The 22,003-nt window shown below is 44.5% G+C and overlaps 1 protein-coding gene across 2 annotated transcripts in view; it reads left to right on the top strand.

Annotated features, from left to right (window-relative positions):
• Positions 1–22,003, top strand: part of GMIP (GEM interacting protein) — a 91,743-nt gene that overhangs the window by 36,745 nt on the left and 32,995 nt on the right. For both annotated transcript variants that reach the window (XM_055003687.1, XM_055003688.1), the window contains 7 exons: positions 10,919–11,012; positions 13,720–13,795; positions 13,933–13,996; positions 15,395–15,520; positions 16,807–16,871; positions 20,409–20,519; positions 21,300–21,380. In XM_055003687.1, coding sequence (XP_054859662.1) covers positions 10,919–11,012; positions 13,720–13,795; positions 13,933–13,996; positions 15,395–15,520; positions 16,807–16,871; positions 20,409–20,519; positions 21,300–21,380 — 617 coding nt within the window. The remainder of the gene's footprint in view (positions 1–10,918; positions 11,013–13,719; positions 13,796–13,932; positions 13,997–15,394; positions 15,521–16,806; positions 16,872–20,408; positions 20,520–21,299; positions 21,381–22,003) is intronic.

The raw sequence follows: 22,003 nt of genomic DNA, 5'->3' as shown, positions 1-22,003 counted from the left end.
TTCATGGCAAATTGGAAACCCTTTATGGACTATTTACGAGAGACAAAGAAAAACGAATTAATGATTTGTGGTTTTGATTTTTAAGAAAAAGGTTCTGAGATATCAAGAAGATGAGACACAGAAAAAAGATATTAACGAGACCACTAGCTGATTGATAATAAAGGAGGAAGTGTTGCAGGCGAAAAACTGAAATGGATTAATAATATGCCTATTATGTTTTTTATTGTTTTCACCTTGTAGACTGATTTGTAGGCCATTCCTGGCTATTTGTAGTTGTCTTTTTATTATGGTTTATACTTTCTTTCTTTTGCTCTGTCTTTTAACTTTTCCACAATACATACATACATACATACATACATACATACAGACATACATACAGACAGACAGACAGACAGACAGACAGACAGACAGACAGACAGACAGACAGACAGACAGACAGACAGACAAAAACAAACAAACAAACATAGATAGATAGATAGATAGATAGATAGATAGATAGATAGATAGATAGATAGATAGATAGATAGATAGATAGATAGATAGATAGATAGATAGATAGATAGATAGATAGATAGATAGATAGATAGAACTTGGGCATTTTAAAAATTGGAGCTTTTAAAAAAATGGATTTTAGGCAGCTCCCTTCTGTCCTCTGGTTTCTCACCCACCCTGAGTCTGAAATCCCAGACGCTAGATTTCTCCTCCAGGCTCTTAAAATGTGGTGTGCGCATTCACACATATACAAAGATGGCTTATACTGAATTAGACGATTGGTCTGTCAAGGTCAGCATTGCCTATTCAGACTGACAGTGGCACTCCAGAGCCTCAGGTGGAGGTCTTTCACATCTTCTAAATCCTGGTCCTTTTAACTGGATATACTGGGGATTGATCCTGGTACCTTCTACATGCAAAGCAGAGACTCTTCCACTGAGCCACAGCCACTCCGCTCCACTGAGCCCTACAACAAATAGCCATCAGACAGGAATACTTCCTCCTTACTGGGAGAAGCAAGAACAACAGCAAAAAGCTCTCCTCCATCCATGAGAACAACTATGTGTGATAAGTGTCCAGAATTTTTTTTTAAAGAGAACCGTACTGTAATAGCAACAAAGACATGAGAGAAACAGGTTCTCCATAAAGTCTCAGTCAGGTTTGAACCACCTCTGCTGTTGATTTCGCCCTACAGGACTGCCTCCCTCCCTATGTTCCTCCATGGCAGCTTCACTTATCTGAACAGGGTCTCTTGAAGGTGCCTCCCTACACATGGCGAAATCAACAGCAGCCCATACACGGGCTTTCTCTGTGGTGGCCCCTTCCCTGTGGAATGGCCTGCCTGAGGAGGTGAGGAGACCCCCCACTCTCCTATCTTTCCACAAACAATGCAAAACCAAATTATTCAAAAAGGCTTTTGTATTGTAGGGAGGGGCTCTCAGATGCTTTGCTAATGAGTTAACGACCATAGACTTCACCACTATGTTGCCTTATGTACTACCTGTTGTTTTAAATATGTGCTCCTATAAGCTATCTGTGCTTCATGATGTCTAATGTCAGTCCTAGAATTGCTTATGTTCTGTTTCAGCATTTCTTCAACTCTGTATTGGATTCTTTGCTAATGCTATGTCTTTGTAAACTTGTGTTTATTTACCCTATGGCATTGTTTATGGGAATGTCGACACTGTATGGAAATGTCCTTCATACTGATTGTAATAATCTCACACTGTATAATCCGCCTTGAGTCTCAGTGAAAATGGCAGACTATAAATGCCATAAAATAAATAAATTAATTAAAGTAAATAATATACTATTAATATGAATAGAGCTTTCTTGTCTGCAGTTTTTATGTCGTCATAACTTCTTACTTGTAGTTGGGGGGCTGCATTTAGTAATGTTCCGTACTTAATGAGTAGTTGTGATGGCAATGGGCTTGTATCCTCCCCCAACAATGCTCTTGGGAGTCTGGTAACCCTACCAAAGTCCTTTCTTCATGAATGCCACAATTGCAATGTAAATCAAATGTCACATGAGTGTGGAAAATGAGGAAATCACATAGTAAATGAGGAAATCACATAGTAAAGAGTCCAGTAGCGCTTTTAACACTAGCCCACTTGATTGTAGCATAAGCTTTCGAGAACCACAGCTCTCTTTGTCAGATGCATGAAAGCTGCGGTTCTCGAAAGCTTATGCTACATTAAATTTGGTTAGTCTTAAAGGTGCTACTGGGCTCTTTGCTATTTTGCAACTACAGACTAACATGGCTAACTTGATCTATGCATATCACAGGTAGCTGTTACTCTCAAGAGTACAGGGTATGGACTGTGGACATAGGGTTGCCATCTTCAAGCTGGGGAATTCATGGAGATGGAGGCTTTGGGGAAGGGGAGAAACCTTGGCAGGATTAAGATATAATGCCATAGAATCCACCCTCCAAAGCAGCCATTTTCTCCTGGGGAACTGTTCTCTGTCACTTGGAGATAAATAATAATTCTGGGGGATCTCCAGGCCTCACCTGGAGGTTGGCAACCATGTTTGGACCCAACCAATGTCATCCATAATATTTATGCCGAGAGGGTAGGATGATCTAATTTGTCTTTTTTTAAGAGTGTGAGTCCATGTATATTACACCAAGTCATAAGGGATCAAATATTGATGTATAAAGATAAAGAATAATAATAACAACATTCAATTTATATACCGCTCTTCAGGACAACTTAACGCCCACTCAGAGTGGCTTACAAAATATGTCATTGTTATCCCCACAACGAAACAACCTGTGAGGTGGGTGGGGTTGAGAGAGCTCTGAGAGAACTGTGACTATCCCAATGTCACCCAGCTGGCTTCAAGTGGAGGAGTGGGGAATCAAAACCGGCTCTCCAGATTAGAGTCCTGCCGCTCTTAACCGCTACCCCAAACTGGCTGTCAGGAATCTGCCTGAGGCAGAAGTATAATTGGCATCTCCAGGACCACTAAATAATAGATACGAACTGCAAAGGAATATTGGCAGTTGATTATTAGAGTCAGGACATTTTCAGTCATGGCCTGCTCCTTTCGTAATGGTTTTGGCCCGAGAGGCTCACCTGGTTAGCTTACTTGCAGAAGAATGATTAAGGCCTTCTGACTTTGGAAGAGAGTTCTGGCTAGGCCTGGCTTTTAGCAGACTCGCATCTGCTTTATTCTCCTTGATTGTTGTCATTTCGGTGGGGTGTGTGTGTGCTTTCTTATCTTGATTTGATTGCGCGTACTTTTTATGTGATTGAAGAAGGACGTTTCTTTGATAATTGACTTCAAGTCACTTTAACGCTCCATCGGTAATGGGGTGTGTAAAAATAGAAGTTTTCTTCTTTGCCTAGGCATGCCATTTCGAATGGCCACAATTTGCATAAGGGATTTCCCCTGAGCTTTTAGGGGGGAGGAGGTTTTGTGTTCTTCTGTTCCAGAGACCAGGCAGGTGTTTTCGGTTGCTAAAAGTGACAAGTCATTTTCCAGGGGTTCCAGTTTGCTTCTTCAATAAAGCATCTCTTTCCCAAAGCAAAGAGACAACACTGGTTTTTCTTCACCATTAGAGCAGGAAGTGCTTCAGAAAAACCCGAGAAGTATCACCATTGTATCTACAAGAAAACACCCGTTTAGAAATAGCTGTCTCCATCATTCGATATTTTTAACTTGCAGCCTCCCATCATTTTGTGATTGGCCTTGGTGAAAGGCCCCATGGCAGCCATTTTGTGATTCCCATCTGTGACAGCCATTTTGTAGTTTCACCTGCCTACTCCCAGTTCTCGACATTCCAAAAGTACTACAGGCTCAACAAGATTGGGGACCCCTGGGCTAATCTCCTTGCCATTATATGGGTCAGTCTAGGGCTGCCAGGTTCCTGCCCCTGGCTTCCATTTCCTGCTACTGCTCAAGCAGCCAGAGTGAGCAGGGGGGGGGCGGGAATCTAAAAAATCATTGTCAGCTAACAGCACTTTTAGAAACTCTATGGTAAAACCACAGAGTTTCTGGTGATTCCTGAGGCAGACTGATCTTGCTTCTGGGGTTTTCCCAGAAGTTACGTAGCCATCGGTTGACAGTGTCCCCCTGTACCCACCCTCCAGACTTCCGCTGGTTGCAAGAATATGGCTGGCAAACCTAATTTTGGCCAGGGTGAAAATAAGCAGGCGGTACTGAGGACAGGTAAGCAAGTGGCTGAAGTGATGCTCCCATCGTCTGCACTGAGCAGCCCAAGACAGACTGACTGTACCAATAAGAATAAGTTACTTTCATTTATGGTTCTGGCTATAAATGAAGTATGGAAAAAACAAAATGTAGAAGCTGGCTTTCTAAAAGTGGCACTGCCACCCCCTTACCTTCAAAGTGGGTGGCGGGGGTGCCAGCCAGGTGTTGGAGACATCAGCAGGAGGCCTCCAGAGCACGCATGCACCATCACATGCTCTGGGGACTTCCCTGCACTTCCCTCCTACCAGCCAGGTGAGCGGTGGGGGGAATGACAAGTGGCAGCATGGGATTCCCCCACCCCAAGAGGAAGGCTGGCAACCCCAGGCACTGAGTTCAAACTAGACAATACCCCCATGAATCGAACTGAGTCCAGAATAGTCCAATCTGACCCTGATCCTCTCGGAAACAGATGGTAGTAGCTGTGAACTAAGTTCCTAAGTGTGCCAGGGTCTGATTTGGATGTGGACTTTGGCACAAGGATAGGTATGGGGTGGGGACTTTGGGGAACAGCCATTGGTGATGATATGATGTCACTTCTGGGAAAACATGGAAGTGGCATGCCTTTATAGGAATTGCCAGGAACTCTGTGATAAAACAATAGAGTTTCTGGCAATTCCTAGAAAGGACTGATAGAACTTCTGGATTTTCCCTGGAAGTGATGCCATGCCATCAACCTGGTGGCCATTAAACTGATAGGAAGGCTACTGGTAAGGATATCGGGGGGGGGGCAAAGGTGCTGGCTGTGGGGTCATATCACTTCCAGAAAAAGAAACCAGAAGTGACATAGGAAGCTCTAGGAATTGCTCTGGTAAAACCATAGGATTTCTGGTGATTCCTAGACCTACCTTATGTCACTTCCTCTTTTTTAAAAAACAAAAGTAATATGACACCACACACAATGCTACTTTAAAAAAAATTCTCTCCCACCACAGCTCAGTAATAGGAACGGGGTAGGAGATCCCTGATTCCACCAGGGGAATAGGACCATTAGATGCACATGCAGTATTCAGTGAACATACAGTCCCCCCAAGCAGCCATTTCAGGTCAGGAAGACAGCATTGGGGAGAATGAGCATTGCTGAAGCCTCTTCCCCCATGTGACAGTTCCAACTTGAATTGGGTCCTGGTGTGTATGGGAACTTAGTTCCCAGAAGCTGTCATCTGTCTGAGAGGCAAACTAAACGAGACGAGTTACTCGAGTTCTACACATGTCCACTTACCTCAAGGTTTGATGGGAAGTGTAGGCGTCCTTGCAGTTTAATGTTTACAGAGTGGCAGGGAGGGGAGTGCCAGCGTTGGGCTCTTGCCGCCCCCCTTCTCCTCCACTGGGTGTGGGGGGGTTGCCAACCTGCAGGTGGGGCCTAGAGATTTCCTAATATTACAATAGATATCTAGACTATAGAATTACAATTGATCTCTAGACTATAGAGATCATTTCCCATAGAGAAAATGGCTGCTTTGGTAGGTCAGCTCTATGGCATTATACCCTGCTGAGGTCCCACATTTCCCCAAACCCTATTCTCCCCATGTTCAATCCCCAAATCCCCAGGAATTTCCCAACTCAAAAGCTGGCAATCCCATTCTGGAAGGAACATCTGACATGAGTTCTGATGTGACTCACGTCAAAATGTATCACCTTGTTTGGACCTGAATTTTGAAGTCAACTGCTCGTTGATGCTCAGATCAGTGAACACTCATAGTCCAGAGAAGGTTTGGATTTCAGTTGAATCATCTATGCCTGTGAACAAAAGGAAGGTTTAGCATGATTGATCCTGTTAAGGCGTGTCAGGCCGATACTGCAAGAATGAAACTGAACTCAAGTGTTCATCTTTTCCCTCTTAGCTGCCTCCCAAATAAAATCCACATAGTTCAGAAGTGAGGCAAAGAGGTGAGACGTTGATGGGTCAGAATGAATCGAGAGGCGCTGGATTATTTTTTTCCTCTCCAGCAAGAAAGCTTTCCTGCCCCTTTGTGAAGCAAGCCTTCATTTAAGGCAACCACATCCTGTGTGGGGAGGGGGAAGGCTGAAAGAGAACAAGGAGAGTTTGTTCTGTTTATTTCATGAGCGCATGCCTACGGTGTCTCATTTTGTTTTTCTCATTTGTAATTTGCCAGTGAATTATAGACTAAAAGACCTGAAATGCATGCAAGGAAAGGCCTATTAGAATTCCCCCACATATTTCTGCAGAAGCAAAAGAAAAAAAAATCTGACCATGTTTATGCTGCAAACGTAACTTTAACTGTCAAAGCTCCCTGGGAACTATAGTTTAGTAATGCTAAAAATTCTCTGGTAGAATTCACGGAAGTACAAGTGCCCCTGGAAGACAGAATTAATATTAAACGGGGTTAAGTGTAGCGGTAGAAAAGAGCAAGGGTCCAGTAGCACCTATAAGACTAGCAAAATTTGGGGTAGGGTAGGAGATTTTGTGAGTCAGCTCACTTCTTCAGATACAGCTAGAATGTGAGTCCATCTGACCTTGTATCTTGGAGAGTGGAGTGATTTCAGATGCTGAATGACAATAGCCGGTGGTGTATGCAGAGGGGTAGTGGGTGTGGAGAAATCAGCGTTAATGAGACAGGAAGCCTAGGTCTTGATTCACTCCAGGTGAATGCATTGTCTTGAGCTTCATTCTCAGTTTTAATTCAGCAGTTTAAATGTACATATCTGCAGCTAGTAGAGAGTGAGATAGTAATGTTCAGCTACTACAGCTCAGAACCAGTAATAGAACCGGTCCACACATTTGTTAAATCCATCTAAGCCAAAAATCACATCTTGAGTCCCGTGGCGCAGAGTGGTAAGCTGCAGTCCAAGCTCTGCTCATGATCTGAGTTCAGTCCTGGCGGAAGCCGAATTCAGGTAGCCGGCTCAAGGTTGACTCATCTTTCCATCCTTCCAAGGTCAGTAAAATGAGGTCCCAATTTCCTGGGGGTAAAGTGTAGATGAATGGGGAAGCAAATGGCACACCACCCATAACAAAAGTCTGCCAAGAAAACATCGTGATGCGATGTCCCCCCATGGGTCAGTAATGACTCAGTGCTTGCACAGGGGGACTACCTTTACCTAAGCCAAAAATCATATCTCAAGACAGTGAGTTCCACAAAAATATTTGTCATTTGAAGAATTACTTCTTCTAGTGTGGCCAACCTCCAGATGAGGCCTGGAGATCTCTCAGAATTACAACTGATGTCTAGACTGTAGAGATCAGTCATAGAAAAAATGACTGCTTTGGAGGAGGAATCCCCATAAGGTGCATGTTGGTAATATGGCTGTAGGATCTGGAGGGATTTTCTGGTGGTTGGAGATACCAGTGAAAAATCCTCTTTCAGTGGTTGGTTGGGCACTGCTGATGTCACAGTGAGGTTGAGCTGTATTTATGATGTCACAAGAAGACAGCTGAGTTTAAGGGCAGGGAGATGAGAGTCCTGGTTGCCACCACAGGGAGCTGAAAAAGAACCTGAGGAATGCCAGAGGAATTACAAGATCTGGAGGCTAAAAGAGCATTTGGAGAAGACTGGAAAGAGGAAGCAGTGTGCATACATAAGTATGTGTGTGCATGTTTGCGTCCATGTGTTTTGAGAGTCTCTTTTCCTTTCCCCTTGTTTTCTGTGACCGTATTCCAAAGGAACATCTCTCACTCCTCCTCCTGCTTTGAAATCTTTTTGCCTCTTTTTACGAAAGGTATTCTTGACTAGACATGGGCACGAACAGAAAAAAAAACCCGAACATGGTGTTCGTTGTTCGTTGCCATCCACGAACAATGAATATTGACGAACATGACCTGTTCACGAACATGTTCGTTGTTTGTTGTTCGTGGGGGCCAGCAGGCTCTCCTCCAGCCATCAAGATCCCTATCGCACCACTCTCAGAAACTCTACCTGAGGAGGCAGCAGGAAATGTACCAATAATAAATAATAGCTTGGCCCCAGAGACTGGCAGCAGCCCTGGAACCTGAAGGGGTAGATCCCTACCGCACCACTCCCAGAAACCTTACCTGAGCAGGCAGCTGGAAAGGTACCAGTAATAAATAATAGCTTGGCCCAGAGCCTGGCAGCAGCCCTGGAACTTGAAGAGGTAGATCCCTATCCCACCACACAGAAAGAAAATTCAAGCACAGAAAGAAAATGCACTCTCCCTGTCTCACTCTCAAAATGCCAACAGCAACTATCTCTCCCTCACTGTCTGGAAAACCAGAGCTGGGAGCCCCCCTCCTCCCTGCTCTTTGCTTCCTTGTAACAAATTTGGAGCTCCACACTTGAAAGGAAGACCTGCCTATCAAGCTAAATTGGGCTTAGATTGGGGTTTCCAGGGCAACAGCAGGAGTTCAGACAGAGTTCAGGCAGTCCCTGGCTCTGGTTGCCAAGGGAATTGATTGCAGGTGCCAGATTGTCTGGCTTGATGAACAGCAACGAACAGCAACGAACGAGGCTTGCAATGACCACCTGTTTGTTTAGAATGGGCCCTCACAAACAGCTTGTTTGTGAACAGCTGATTGGGATGCTCATGGCTTTTTTTCGTTTGTATTGCTGTTCATGCCCATCTCTATTCTTGACCTGGAAAGGAGGAAGCTGCAGGTGAAGGGGAAAAACCTAGCAAAGGAAGGAAACCATCTTCAGCAAAGGGCCCCACCCTACCTGTATATTCACATTATTTCCTTTGTTTTTAACCCAATGGCTTACTTTCTGTTCTGTTCCAGCTATCTAATTCTCTTGGGGCGATCGTGAATAAATGGCTAATTATCAGCTGGGGGAAGGGGATCAAGTACTTTTCATTCTCTTTGCAAGCAAGCCGAAATCACTGCTCATTTTTTTTAAAAAAAATGTACTGCTACATTTCGATTTCGAATGCAACAAATTACTTTATTACACAGTAGGAAAGCAGCTGTTAAGCCCCCCTAATAAGAGCTGACAATTAACTGTTTATTCACAGGTACAATGAGGTTAGTATCCTATTAGAGATCGGGAAGTAATTAATTTGGCTGAAAGGAGGAGACTGAAAGGGGTAGTGTTTTGACTCTCCTTATGGAAGAACTTGGTGCTGTGTTTGTATTTTAAGGAAAAACCAAAATAAGGCTTAAATGAACACAGAATAACAGAGAAAATACAGGAATCCAGCAGGTTGACAAAGATATCCTTAGGAGGCATGAGACCTTCTGAGGAAAGATGCACAGGAGGCTGTATGTTTTTCTTAAACTCTTTATCTTCCTGAAGTAGCTAGGGTTGCCAGGCCATTACAAAGTGGCAGCAGGAAAGAAAATGATGTTGCCGATGCTGTGATATTTCTGGGCAAAACCCAGATGTGCCATCATACTGACTCTGTGATGCTCTAGGAAACCCACAAATCTCTATGGTCTCTATGGGTGAAGCAGCAGCAGATTGCCCATTACCCAGTGGCAACCCTAAAAATAGTGGAACTTTCTACTCTTACCTTTCTTTATGTACTTGGCTAATTAGCAATGTATTTGTGTACACTCCATTATCCCTCTCCTCCACAGATTAATTGCATTTATTTATAGTCCATCTTTCTCATTGAGACTCAAGGCAGATTACAAAATTTATCATTGCTGTAGGAATAGTATAAAATATATATATAATAAACATAAGAGCCCTGTGGCACAGAGCGGTAAGCTGCAATACTGCAGCCCAAGCTGTGCTCATGAGCTGAGTTCGATCCTGGTGGAAGCCGGCTTCAGGTAGCCAGCTCAAGGTTGACTTAGGGCCAAGCTACACATGACGAATGACACTTGAACGGCAAGTGGATTGAGTGGAGGGCAAGTGAACAGGGAGAAATACACTTGCTGTTCAAGTGTCATTCGTCATGTGTAGCTTGGCCCTCAGCCTTCCATTCTTTTGAGGTAAAATGAGTACTCAGTTTCCTGGGGGTAAAGTGACTGGGAAAGGCAATGGGGAAGGCAATGGCAAACCACCCCATAACAAAAGTCTGCCAAGGAAACATCGTGATGCGATGTCCTCCAATGGGTCAGTAATGACTCAGTGCTTGCACAGGGAACTACCTTTACCTTTATATAATAGTAATAACATGGGAATGAAATGAAATCCTGCCCTCAAGTCATAGTGACCCCTGGTGGCGTTTTCATGACTAACAGAGGTGGTTTGCCATTGTCTGCCTCTGCAACCCAGATCTTTATTAGAGGTTTCCCATCCAGTTACTAACCAAGGCCAACGCTGCTTAGCTTCTGAGATCTGGCTCTCCTGGGCTATCCAGGTACAAGTCAGAAAAACAGTGCAATAAAAACAGGCACTCGTGGAGTTAGGAAAATTCTAAGTATAAGGCATGGCATGCATGGCGTTAGAAGATGATGCAACTAGAGCTGTATCCAGTTTAGCAAAACGTTTCTAGTCATCTGGAAAAGCTCTTGCACAGGGGGAAGACGGATATACTATTTATAGAGAAGTCTCAGCGGTTTTTTCACCTGTAGTGCGAGCCAACCCCACTGCTCAGCAAGTCTTACAGTTGCCTTTCTCCTCAGTCAGAATATCCTTTGGCCTCCAGTGAAATTTGGAGTGTATCCACGTTGCTAATGGTCCAGTTTTCTATGCATTGCAGTTTCAAAAGAATGGCAGAGCCCCTGTGTAATTTTAACATGACAGGAGGGGGCAGGATGTGGTATGCATGGTTAGGTTCAATATTTCTTTGCTGAAACAAGGTGTCGTTGCAATTGCTCTTTAATCCTTTTCTTCCTTTCCAGGTCTCAATAGTCAGGTTAAAGGAGCTGAAAACAAGAAACGCTACAGTGAGATTTTCCGGAGTTTGGATGCCCTAGAAATTTCAATTGGAAATGCGTACGTATCAAGGAAATGATCACAGAATCACAGAGCTGGAAGGGGCCGTACAGACTTTCTAGTCCAATGCAGGACTAGAGCCTAAAGCATCCCTGACACACATTCATTCAGCCTCTTCTTGAAAACTGCCAGTGAGGGGGAGCTCACCACCTCCCGAGGCAGCTGATTCCACCTTTGAACTACTATTACCATGACAAAGTTTTTCCTAATATCCAGCTGGTATTTTCTGCATGTAATTTAGCCCCATTGCTTCGAGTCCTATCCTCTGCTGCCAACTGGAACAGCTCCCTGCCCTCCTCCAAATGACAGCCTTTCAAATATTTAAAGAGAGCAATCATGTCCCCCCTCAATTTCCTCTTTTCCAAACTAAACAATCCCAAGGCCCTCAGCCTTTCCTCGTAGGGCTCAATCTCCAGACCCCTGATCATTCTCGTCGCTCTCTTCTGCACCCTCTCGATTTTGTCCACATTCTTTTTGAAGTGAGGCCTCCAGAATTGCACACAATACTCCAGGTGTGGCCTGACCAAGGCAGTATAGAGAGGGGCTGTGAACTCCTGCGATTTCTATGCAATGACCCTTTTGATACGACCCAAGACTGAGTTTGCCTGTTTTTCCACCGCATCACACTGACTGCTAATATTTAGTTTATAGTCCACTCTTACTCCAAGATCTCTTTTGCATATACTACTACCCAGAAGTGTATCCCCCCAGCCTGTATTTGTGCTTCACATTTTTGTGGCCCAGATGTCATACTGTGCACTTATCTTTGTTGAATTGCATCCTGTTCACAACCGGCCACTTCTCCAGAGTATTCAGGTCTTGTTGAATTTTAACTCTATCTTCTTGGGTGTTTGCCATTCCTCCCATTTTGGTATCAGCAGATTTAATGAGTAGCCCATTTACCCCTTCATCCAGATCATTGATAAAAATATTGAAAAGTACCAGGCCCAAAACCGAGCCCTGCGGCACCCCACTGGACACCTCCCTCCTTCCTCCTGAATTTTATAGTATTCTCACAAACAGGTGATTTTCTAAGCAAGCCAGGTACATGACTGCAAGGTGGAATGTCAGTGTGACCTGAGCAGTCCAGACAGGAGCTGGAACAGCCAACTTCACTGTAGAAAGTGCAAGTATGATTAGGGAAAAAATGACGTAGAATTGCCACTTAACCAGAATTGTACTTGCTTGTCCCGAACGTTGCCCTCTTGTCCATAACTGGAGGGTGGAAAGTTGCTGTTCCTGCTCTTAAGATGAATGAAGGACCAGTGCAGAAAGATGTTGGTAGTTTCATTTTTAATTTTTTTTAATGTAAATCAAAGACTTGGCCAATACAGGCTTTAAAAAATTAAATTACAAAGCAGTAGTACAGTCTAAAGCAGCTAAAAATGCACAGTTCAGAGACAGAGAAATCATCAAAAGAATGTGGAATCCCACTGGATGAAGAGAACTGTGATTCTGACAAAGAGAATGGTGATTCTCGAAAGCTTATGCTACAGTAAAGTTGGTTAGTCTTAAACGTGCTACTGGACTCTCTTCTATTTTGCCATTGGAATAAAAATTTCTGAATAACAGGGACCCAAATCGCCCAAACTCTGTACAATAAACTAGGCAATGAGAGTTGATGAAACCACAAGTGACAAATGAAAGGCCAATATTTCAGTATCTGGAAGTTAGAGAAGGAAGAAAATGGAGAAGGGCGGGGGGAGACATTGTCAGCTGTGTTAGTTGGTAGCATGTAATCAAGTGCACAAAAACAGAAGGTGGGTTAAGATCCCAGATGGACCTGCCAGCGTGTTCTCGTGGCATTCTAAGAAGTAACAGAAAGTGAAATCAAGACTTGTGGCAAAAGGAACTTTTGAAAATACAATGCCAGTCCTTGAACTATTTTGGCTATGGCATCTCTGCTGTCTTTATAACTTGTCAGAGAGAGGGGGGATAACTCGTCACCATGGCAACACGACACAAGAAATGCAGAAAAAGTTAAAATCCCTTACAGTTCCAAAGCCTGCTAAACCTCAACTGTTTCCAAGCCCATTAAAGTTCATTGGAGATGATCAGTGATAGTAGGATGGAAGGTGGGAGGCTACAGAATTCAAGTGCATAATTAACACAGTCAGAATGGATGTGTCAACAGCAGTTAAGAATGCAACGTTAACATTCCTGAAAATAGAAGGCAAACCTCGTATCAGGGCACGTGATCCTATTCCTTCTAAATGCATGCTGGGCCTTTTCTCTTTGAGTCTGTCTACATGAGACATTGTACATGGGGGCGCTCAAGTGTAGGGAGACACAATGTTAACCGGGAAGTATAGTTTAAAAAGACAGAGCTAAAGGCTCTGTCAATTTCACCTCTCTGCACTAGGGTAGTTTAAAAAGACAGAGCTGGCAGAGATCACTCCTCAGAGGGTTTGTTAATTTCATCTTTGGGGAGGTGAAATTGACAGAGCCTTCTGGAGACAAAAATATATGATTGAACGTTATCAGGATGACCCAAGATATTCTGGTGCCTGTGAGGGAAAGTACAAATGTTCCACTTCATTCTGGAAAAAAATGATAATAAATTATAATAAATAACTGGAAACCTGCTGTTTTTCAGTGGCACTCAAAAACCTTGACCCGAGGTAGCTGTCTCACTCTGCTTCATGGTAAAGGAGGTACCTATTCAACCTCATATGTCATTTCTCTGTTGGTCCATTTTGCTTTTCAGGGCAGTTGATTTGTTTGCTGATGATACGGAGGACAACAGCACTGGAGACTCAAACACACAGCCGGAACAACTGCAGGTATGTAACAAAGCAGTTGTATGCTAAATCAACTAAATGAGGCTTTGAAAAGGCATTCATGGGAGCAGTTTGCCTTGCTTTTTAAAAAAAGCCACTTCTCTCCCTAACCCCACCTCCCCATCGCTTATGTTTCACAGACAGATCAAAGTTTCAATGAGCATGACAGAAATTCAGAGGCAGAAGAACCAACAAACATGTCAGGTAAATGCAAAGAAGGTTGAACAAAAGGACTATATTTGAGTTATGATGTGTTTAAAAATTATTAAGCTTTCGAGAACCGCAGCTCTCTGCGTCAGATGCGTCAATGCATCTGACGAAGAGAGTTGTGGTTCTCGAAAGCTTATGCTACAATACAGTTGGTTAGCCTTAAAGGTGCTACTGGACTCTTTACTATTGTTTTATAACAAACTCCCAACCCCCACCAGCTGAGCAATGGGGGGAGAAATGGGAGGTGGCTATCAAGCTTGCCCTGGAGTATGCCAAGATGTGGTGCAAATACGTCAAGGAACTCCTGACGTGGGTGGACAAACATCTCAATTATGGTGGGGTTCATTTCACAAGATCATGATATCAATTCTGGTGCAACACAGAAATTCTGCAGCTGGCCGCTTCGCGATTCGGGTTATTCCGGATTGTTTTCCTGCTTCAGTTAAACCCAAAGCAGGAAACTCAAATCTTTTTTGGGTGCACACCCCTAGAAATATGCACTTGACCATGAGGAAGTTTACAGGGCAAGGGAGAAAAGGAACAGGTAGGGCTAGGCAAGAAGTGGAGACTGTAATGGCAAGCAGCTAGTGCTTTGTTATGCAGACACAGCCTGTTTATTATTTTTATTTTTTATTTTATCATATTTATATTCCGCCTTCCCCGCAAGCAGGCTCAGGGTGGATAAGTAAAAGTAAGGGGATGGTTACAAGGGTTAGGAAGAGCCTGTAACAAGTGACAGTAGGAGTACTGCAAGGCAAAAAAAATGCAACCCTGCTTGGACTTCAGGTTTTCTATTTTAGGGATGGGAAATTGCTGGAGATTTGGGGTGGAGCCTGAGAAGGGCACGATTTGGGGAGGTGAGGGACCTCAGGAGGTTATAATCCATGAAGTCCACCCTCCCCCAAACAGCCATTTTCTCCAGGCGCACTGATCTCTGTCCTCTGGAGATTGGTTGTAATTCTGGGAGGTCTCCAGCCACCACCTGGAGGCTGTTCACAAAATAAACAAAGCTAATCCCCTACGGGGGATCGCCAGCATGTCAGTAATCCATCCTGTTTCACAGTAATAGCTTCTTCATAGGCAGTATAATAGTACATAAAACAGTCAATTTCAAAGAACAGTCAATTTCAAACCACCATTAACCTCTATAATGAATGCGTTAGTGCCCCGAGGTAGCTCTTCTTCGGTTGGTTACCACGTGGAGGCTGGCAACACTGTCAACAGTGGCCAAATGAGCAGTGCTACCAGGAAGTCTCCCGGTTCGTGATGACCCTGACTCTCGAGACTGATTCACCTGCCTAACAAGATCTCGTTTTATTAATGATCCATTCCCCCTGGCAATGCAGCCATTTTGCTAGCTACTCACTGAAACTCATCCATTCATTTCCCCAGTCGAAGAAGCGGATGAGAAGCTGATCAAATGCGACGGGGGCGTGGAAGCGGCCCTGGAGTATGCCAAGATGTGGTGCAAATACGTCAAGGAACTCCTGACCTGGGTGGACAAACGTCTCAATTACGGTGGGGTTCATTTCACAAGATCCGTGTTCTAAGCAGGCCGACAGACACGCTAAATCCCCATTCCTCCCCCCGCCATATGCACGCTGCTTTAAATTGGAAGTAACACATCCAAATGATATTTTCCCATGTTTATACAGCCCCCTCCCCAATGCTCATGACTCATCCTGGATTGAGGCTGCAAATTATTATATCAGAACGGATGCACAGCTGTTCCCCCCCAAATCTGGCCACAAGGGGGGAGCAGGAGATCTGCAGATGTGAGCTGTGACTCAGGGAAGCTCTCCTTTAAAGAAACGTTGTTGTGCCACCATACCTTTACTTCACTACAATAGACTAAAGTGGCTGTCCCTTTGGTCAGGACTAGAGATGGGCACGAACCAAAATACGAACCAAAATTAAGCACAAACCAGGCCAGTTCACGGTTCGCAAACCACGGTTTGTCAGATCCCATTTCTGACAAACCACCACAAACTTTTAGGCTGGTTTGTTTGGTTCGTTTTTTGGTTCGTCACTGCAGATAGCCTGGTGCCAATCAATCACGTTCCTAGGCAACAGGGGATGGACTTCCTGCAGACCTTCTGCTGACCCGGAAGTGAACTTCTCCTGGCCCAGAAGTGACAATTTTCTGACCCGGAAGAGATGTTTTCACGAACCAAATGAACCAGTTCACGAACCAGGGGCAGGTTCATGAAAGTTCGTGGTTCGTGAAATTTGACGAACCACAAACCACATGGTTTGTTTTTTTTCCAGTTCATGCCCATCTCTAGTCAGGACCAGTGTCAGCCCATGGCAAGGTGGGCAGCTGCCAGAGCTCATGGCTTCTAATGGGGCCCACTGCTGCTGACTCCCTAGTCACAAATCTCCTCTGATGCCTGCACTGCCTGCTTGTAAGTGCTTTGTCACCTGTGCTCCCAATGTCACCTAGTGCTGCTGGAGAAGGGCACGTGGGTAGTGCACAAAGCATCAGCATTCCTGGTGGCCATGGCAGGAGCACGCCTAGCTGCACCCAAGACCCAGCACCATTGGGGAAAGGGGGTGGTGGGAGAGCTTGTGAATGGACAAAGGAAGGATGCACAGGGAGGTGGGGGCAGATGGGTGGGAGGGCAAGAAGGGGAGCCTAGTAGCTGGAATAGGACTCAGAGGACTCTTTGCCCAGGGCTCCCCCAAACCTGGAACCGGCCCTGCCTTTGGTTTTCAAAACCCCATCTTTTTTGTGCCTCAGAAAGATCTTTTTTGCTCCCTACTGTGCATTTTCTTTACAAATTGCCTGTTGGTGTCGTTCACAGAGATTGAATTTGCAAAAAACATTCTGAAGATGGCTGAAATGGGCAGAAATGCCGTTATCCAGCAGGTAGTGTTTCCTGGCTGCTCCCAGCTCTGATTTCATTCTGCAAACTGTGTGAAACTGTTTTGGTGTGAGTGACTTTTTGCCTCACTAAATATTTTTTAAAAAATTTTCTCCAGATGTAGCCCAGAGCAGTATGTTGGCTTCTGAAATTTAGCTATAGATACAGCTATTCAGAAATATATCTATATAGATATAGATATAGATAATAATAACAACTGTGATTGCCCTGACCTAGATAGTCCAGGTGAGCCAGATCTCGTCAGATCTCAAAAGCTAAGCAGGGTCGGCCTTGGCTAGTAACTGGATGGGAGACCTCCAACGAAGGCCAGGGTTGCAGAGGCAGGCAACGGCAAACCACCTCTGATAGTCTCTTGCAATGAAAACCCCACCAGTGGTTGCCATAAGTCACCTACACAACAACTGCATTTATATACCGCTCTTCCAGACAGATTTGTGCCCCACCCAGAGTGGTGAACAAGTTAGTGTTATTATTATCCCCACAGTGCAGCTGGGGAGTTGGGGCTGAGAGGAGTGGTTTATCCAAAGCCACTTTACTGAGCTCATGGGAGTAGTGGGATTCGAACGAGCTGAGTGCTTATTCGTAGCTGAACCACTTAACCACTGTGCTACAGCAGCTCTCTGTCTGTCTATAGATATAGATATAGATATAGATATAGATATAGATATAGATATAGATATAGATATAGATATAGATATAGATATAGATATAGATATAGATAGTTTTTTTTCTGCTGGAACGCAGTGGAACGGAGTTCTGGCACCTCTTGAAAATGGTCACATGGCCGGTGGCCCCGCCCCCTGATCTCCAGACAGAGGGGAGTTTAGATTGCCCTCCACACCGCTCCAGTGGCATGGAGGGCAATCTAAACTCCCCTCTGTCTGGAGATCAGGGGGCGGGGCCACCGGCCAAGTGACCATTTTCGCCAAGGGTGCTTTAAACTTTAAAAAACTCCCCCCTTGTTCCAGCTGAACCAAAGTGATGTCATTGTGCGGTCCTGAGTGCCACCACTGAGTTCCACCACCTCTTTTCCCAGAAAAAAAGTCCGGGATATAGATATAGATATAGATATAGATATAGATATAGATATAGATATAGATATAGATATAGATATAGATATAGATATAGATATAGATATAGATTACTGCATGCAAAAGCACCGTTTTCCTGGCACCATTTTTCTAATGAGAGTAAATTCATCACCCACTGCACAGAGAGGCAATTGTTCCAGAGTGTAATTTCCAATAAAGCTGCTATGGTCTGGTGTCATATTCTTATATGCATCTCATTGGATATGCTGTGCTGAGAAGTGCCTCTCTGTGTTTGGGAAGAATCAATTCTCACCTGCATAAGGGAAAAAAACAACAACCTGCCACTAGCCCGGAAAAGTGCACAGTTGTAATCATCGAAAGAGTGATCTAATCTTGACAAGGAGGGCTCCTCTGTGCGATTGTGTGGATTGGAATTTGTTTCACACGTCAATGCCTAAAGCAGCAGTTTTCCCACTGTGTTCTGGGAAACCTCAGGAGTCCCTGGCACACTTTAAGTGATACCTGAGGCCACAGTGAAAGTAATAGAGAGGAAAATACAGATGGGATGGAGGTTTCTTTGAAATTTCCATCACCTGCTGAAAAGGCAAGCTGTTTTTCAATTTCTAAGATAAAACTGAAAAGAAGCTTGCCTCTTGAGCGGTGACAAACTTCAGGGGTACCTGTTGCTACTTTCTACCATGCTTGCACATAGCATCATTGCATCATGATTAGACACGGGCACGAACAGCATTACGAACCGAAAAAAACCCACGAACAGCCTAATCTGCTGTTCTTGAACAAGCTGTTCATGAGGCCCCATCCTAAACGAACAGGTGGTAGTTGCAAGCCTTGTTCATTGTCTTTGGCAGCCGTTTGTCAAGCCAGACAGTCTGGCGCCTGCTGCAATCAATCCCCTTGGCAACCGGAGGCAGGGAGGGACTGAACTCTGTCTGAACTCCTTCGGGCTTTCCTTCTGGCTTTAACCCTTCAAAGTACTTCCAGCAGAAAGTCTTGTTTTTGCCACTGTGAAGAGAAAATGACAGCCAACGTGGAGAACCGTGGATCATGCCTTTCCCGGGGTACAATCTCTCTGAAACTTGAGGGAGGGTCTTCAGAGGACAGTGAGGACTATGTCCCCTGCAAATTTGGTGGGTATTGGACATTGGGAAGGTCAGTTTGTGGGGTATTTAAAGGGCCCTACCCCTTGCACGTGGCAGGAAAGGGCCCTTTAAACCCCTGCCGCCTGCCAGCTGATAGTTTAAAGGGATCTTTAAAGGGCCAGGTAAGTGGGTTTGAGGGGAGGGAGCTAAGTGGGGGGTGGGGGTGGGTTCTGGCCCCCACGAACAACAAACAACGAACATGTCCGGGAACAGTTCATGTTCGTCCATGTTCGTGGATGGCAATGAATGATGAAGAGGGTATTCGGGTTTTTTTTCCCCGTTCGTGCCCATGTCTAATCATGATTCCATGCAGCAGCTGTAAAATAAGAAAATGCGATGATCTGCAAAGAATAAGCAAACTAGCAGATACAGCAAAGAACCACTGGACGTAAAAGACTTAAATGCAACCTGTTTCTTGAATGGGCTCGTGGAAAGTCTTCCTGCCAGTAGCAGCATCTTCTGGGCAATATAGCATTGGTGTGGAGGCTTTATGGCTGATTCACTTGGCAAGCTTTTTCCATGTGCTGTGGCAACGGCACAGAGCTCCTGCCAAATGAGTGCAGTTTCTGAAACCCACCCTGCCACCCACTGGCGATAATGAAATGTATCCCATTGAGTTTCGCTACACGAGATACCTTACACGAGAATGCTCAAGTATAGGAAGATGCAATATTAGCCGGGAAGCGTAGTTTAAATATCATCTCCCGTTCAAGAGAAGCAAAGAGTTTCAATTCTTTTTGAGTCCCTTCCAGGATTTAGAAGTTAACAATTAAATTATCCTCGTCCTCATCATCACTTGTGTTCTCTTGTAATATATTTATGTACTCTGGAAATAAGCTTTCTTCCTCTTTGTGGAAGGGGAGCAGCCTGATTCTCCCAGAAAACACAGGGGATGGGAGTTTCACTAACTGGAAGGAAATTTGTAGGTCAGATGAAGTCTCCGGGCAAAGGAAATGTGGGAGAAACCAACATTTATTGCAAGAGATCTTGCTGGGAGATCCACGAGGTGGGGTGTGTGTGTGTTGATTCGGGACGAACGTTTTTCGTTCCTTTTTCAAAGCTCCACTTTGAAGAGTCGTTTCTCCCAAAGGGAAGGTGAAATTGAAAGAACCTTTGGCTCTGTCTTTTTAAACTACGCTTCCCGTCTCAGCTAACATTGTGCCTACACTTGAGTAGACGTCTTATGTAAGATGTCTTGTGTAGAGAGACTCTGAGAGAGAGCGCCTTAAGTATGTCTATCAATGATCTGAGTTCTGGACCCAAATGTCCTTGTTCCAATGAGAATGATCTAATTAGTTGGTGCTGTTGGCTCTGTGCTTTGTTTCTCTAGAGCAATATGCCCCTGCAGGAGCTGTACACTATGGTTATGGAGCATGACATCAAGATGGGGAATGTAGCTATCGACACCGCTGGAATTCTGCAGATGAGAGAATACTACAAGGTACTGCATTTCCGGCTTGCATCAGATGCTGCCGGAAGGGCAGCCACTAAAATATCTTATGAGCCAATCTTAGACCTAAAATGACCACGGCCAGAGCTTCTTCTGCAATTTTTGTAACTGTGGTTGAAAAAGGAAAGGGGGATGGGGAAGGGGGGGGGGGAAGAAGCTCTAGGACTTGTTGGATGGAGAAGAGCAAGAAATTTAAGCGGCTCCACCTGTCTGTATTATGGCATTTCTGTGCTAAGAGGTTTTCAAAGGTCAGGCTTGATGACACGCTGTGGAACAAAATAGAGGGGTTAAGTAACAACCCAAAAATATATATTAGAAAGTATTTATTATAAATGTGCACAAATGTAGATTAAAAACAAGTTTAAAACATAAGGCCTGAATGGCAGGCTATATGTATACGCTAAAACTTGCAAAAACATCTCAAGGTACAGATGATCGTACAATGCAATGACCAACACAAAAAGACCAAGGTACAGTTTAAAAAAAATGACTAGATGCATTTCGGCCCTAAGGCCTTCCTCAGTGGTCAATTGTAAACAATTTAACCCACACATATAGAAACTAATCATGAAATGCTCCCGATGTTTTATCTAGAGCTGTAATAAAGAAGAAGGGAGGATGACACGCTGTACCTACCATCTGTAAACCACACCAACGCTGCCCGGTGGTCATTGCTGCTCATTTAAACTGCAGAGTTTAGTGCGTTCCAAAACTCGTACTGTAGGCATGGGTTCCATTTCACGCCCCCCTGGCTTTGTTCTTTCCCTGCAGCCTCTTTGGGCCAAGAGGAATGAAATTGAGAAATGGAGGAAGGAATTCAAAGATCAGTGGCTGAAGGAGAAGAAGAGGATGGTAAGCACTGACCTAAGGGCGGAGGAACAGTACAGACTGGAAAATATGTGGCTGTTTTCAAATCTGATTGATTGATTGATTGATTGATTGATTGATTGATTGATTATTTCAATTTATAAACCACCCATCTTCAGGGGCTCTGGGCGGTGAACAACAGTTAAAATCAATAAAAACAAGAAAACAATCATTCTAAAATCAACATACAATAAGCAATAATAAAATTAATTAACCAAGTACATTAAAGTGCAATGGTGGGGAGAACTCCCCCACCCCAAAGGTGGGAGGCTGACATGGCACCGCCCCCTTCAACCACCGAACGCCTGGCAGAACAGCTCCGTCTTACAGGCCCGGCGGAACGATAATATGGCCCGCTGGGCCCAGGTCTCCATTGACAAAGCATTCCACCAGGCTGGGGCCAGGACTGAAAAGGCCCTGGCCCTGGTTGAAGCAAGGCAGACTTCCTTAGGTCCAGGGACCACCAGTAAACATTTATCCAGTGATCGAAGCGGTCTCGATCAGCGGATAACTTTAGAACGCAGAAGCCATGAACAAGTGAAGTTTCCTTATCCTGAGTCAGGTCCCTGGTCTATTAAGTTCAGTATTGTCCGCTCAGACCGGCAGCA

The sequence above is a fragment of the Eublepharis macularius genome, chromosome 19, assembly GCF_028583425.1.
Source record: "Eublepharis macularius isolate TG4126 chromosome 19, MPM_Emac_v1.0, whole genome shotgun sequence".
In the NCBI taxonomy this organism is placed as follows: Eukaryota; Metazoa; Chordata; class Lepidosauria; order Squamata; family Eublepharidae; genus Eublepharis; species Eublepharis macularius.
Note: the sequence above shows the minus strand (reverse complement) of the source record. Positions and strands in the feature narration are given on the sequence as shown.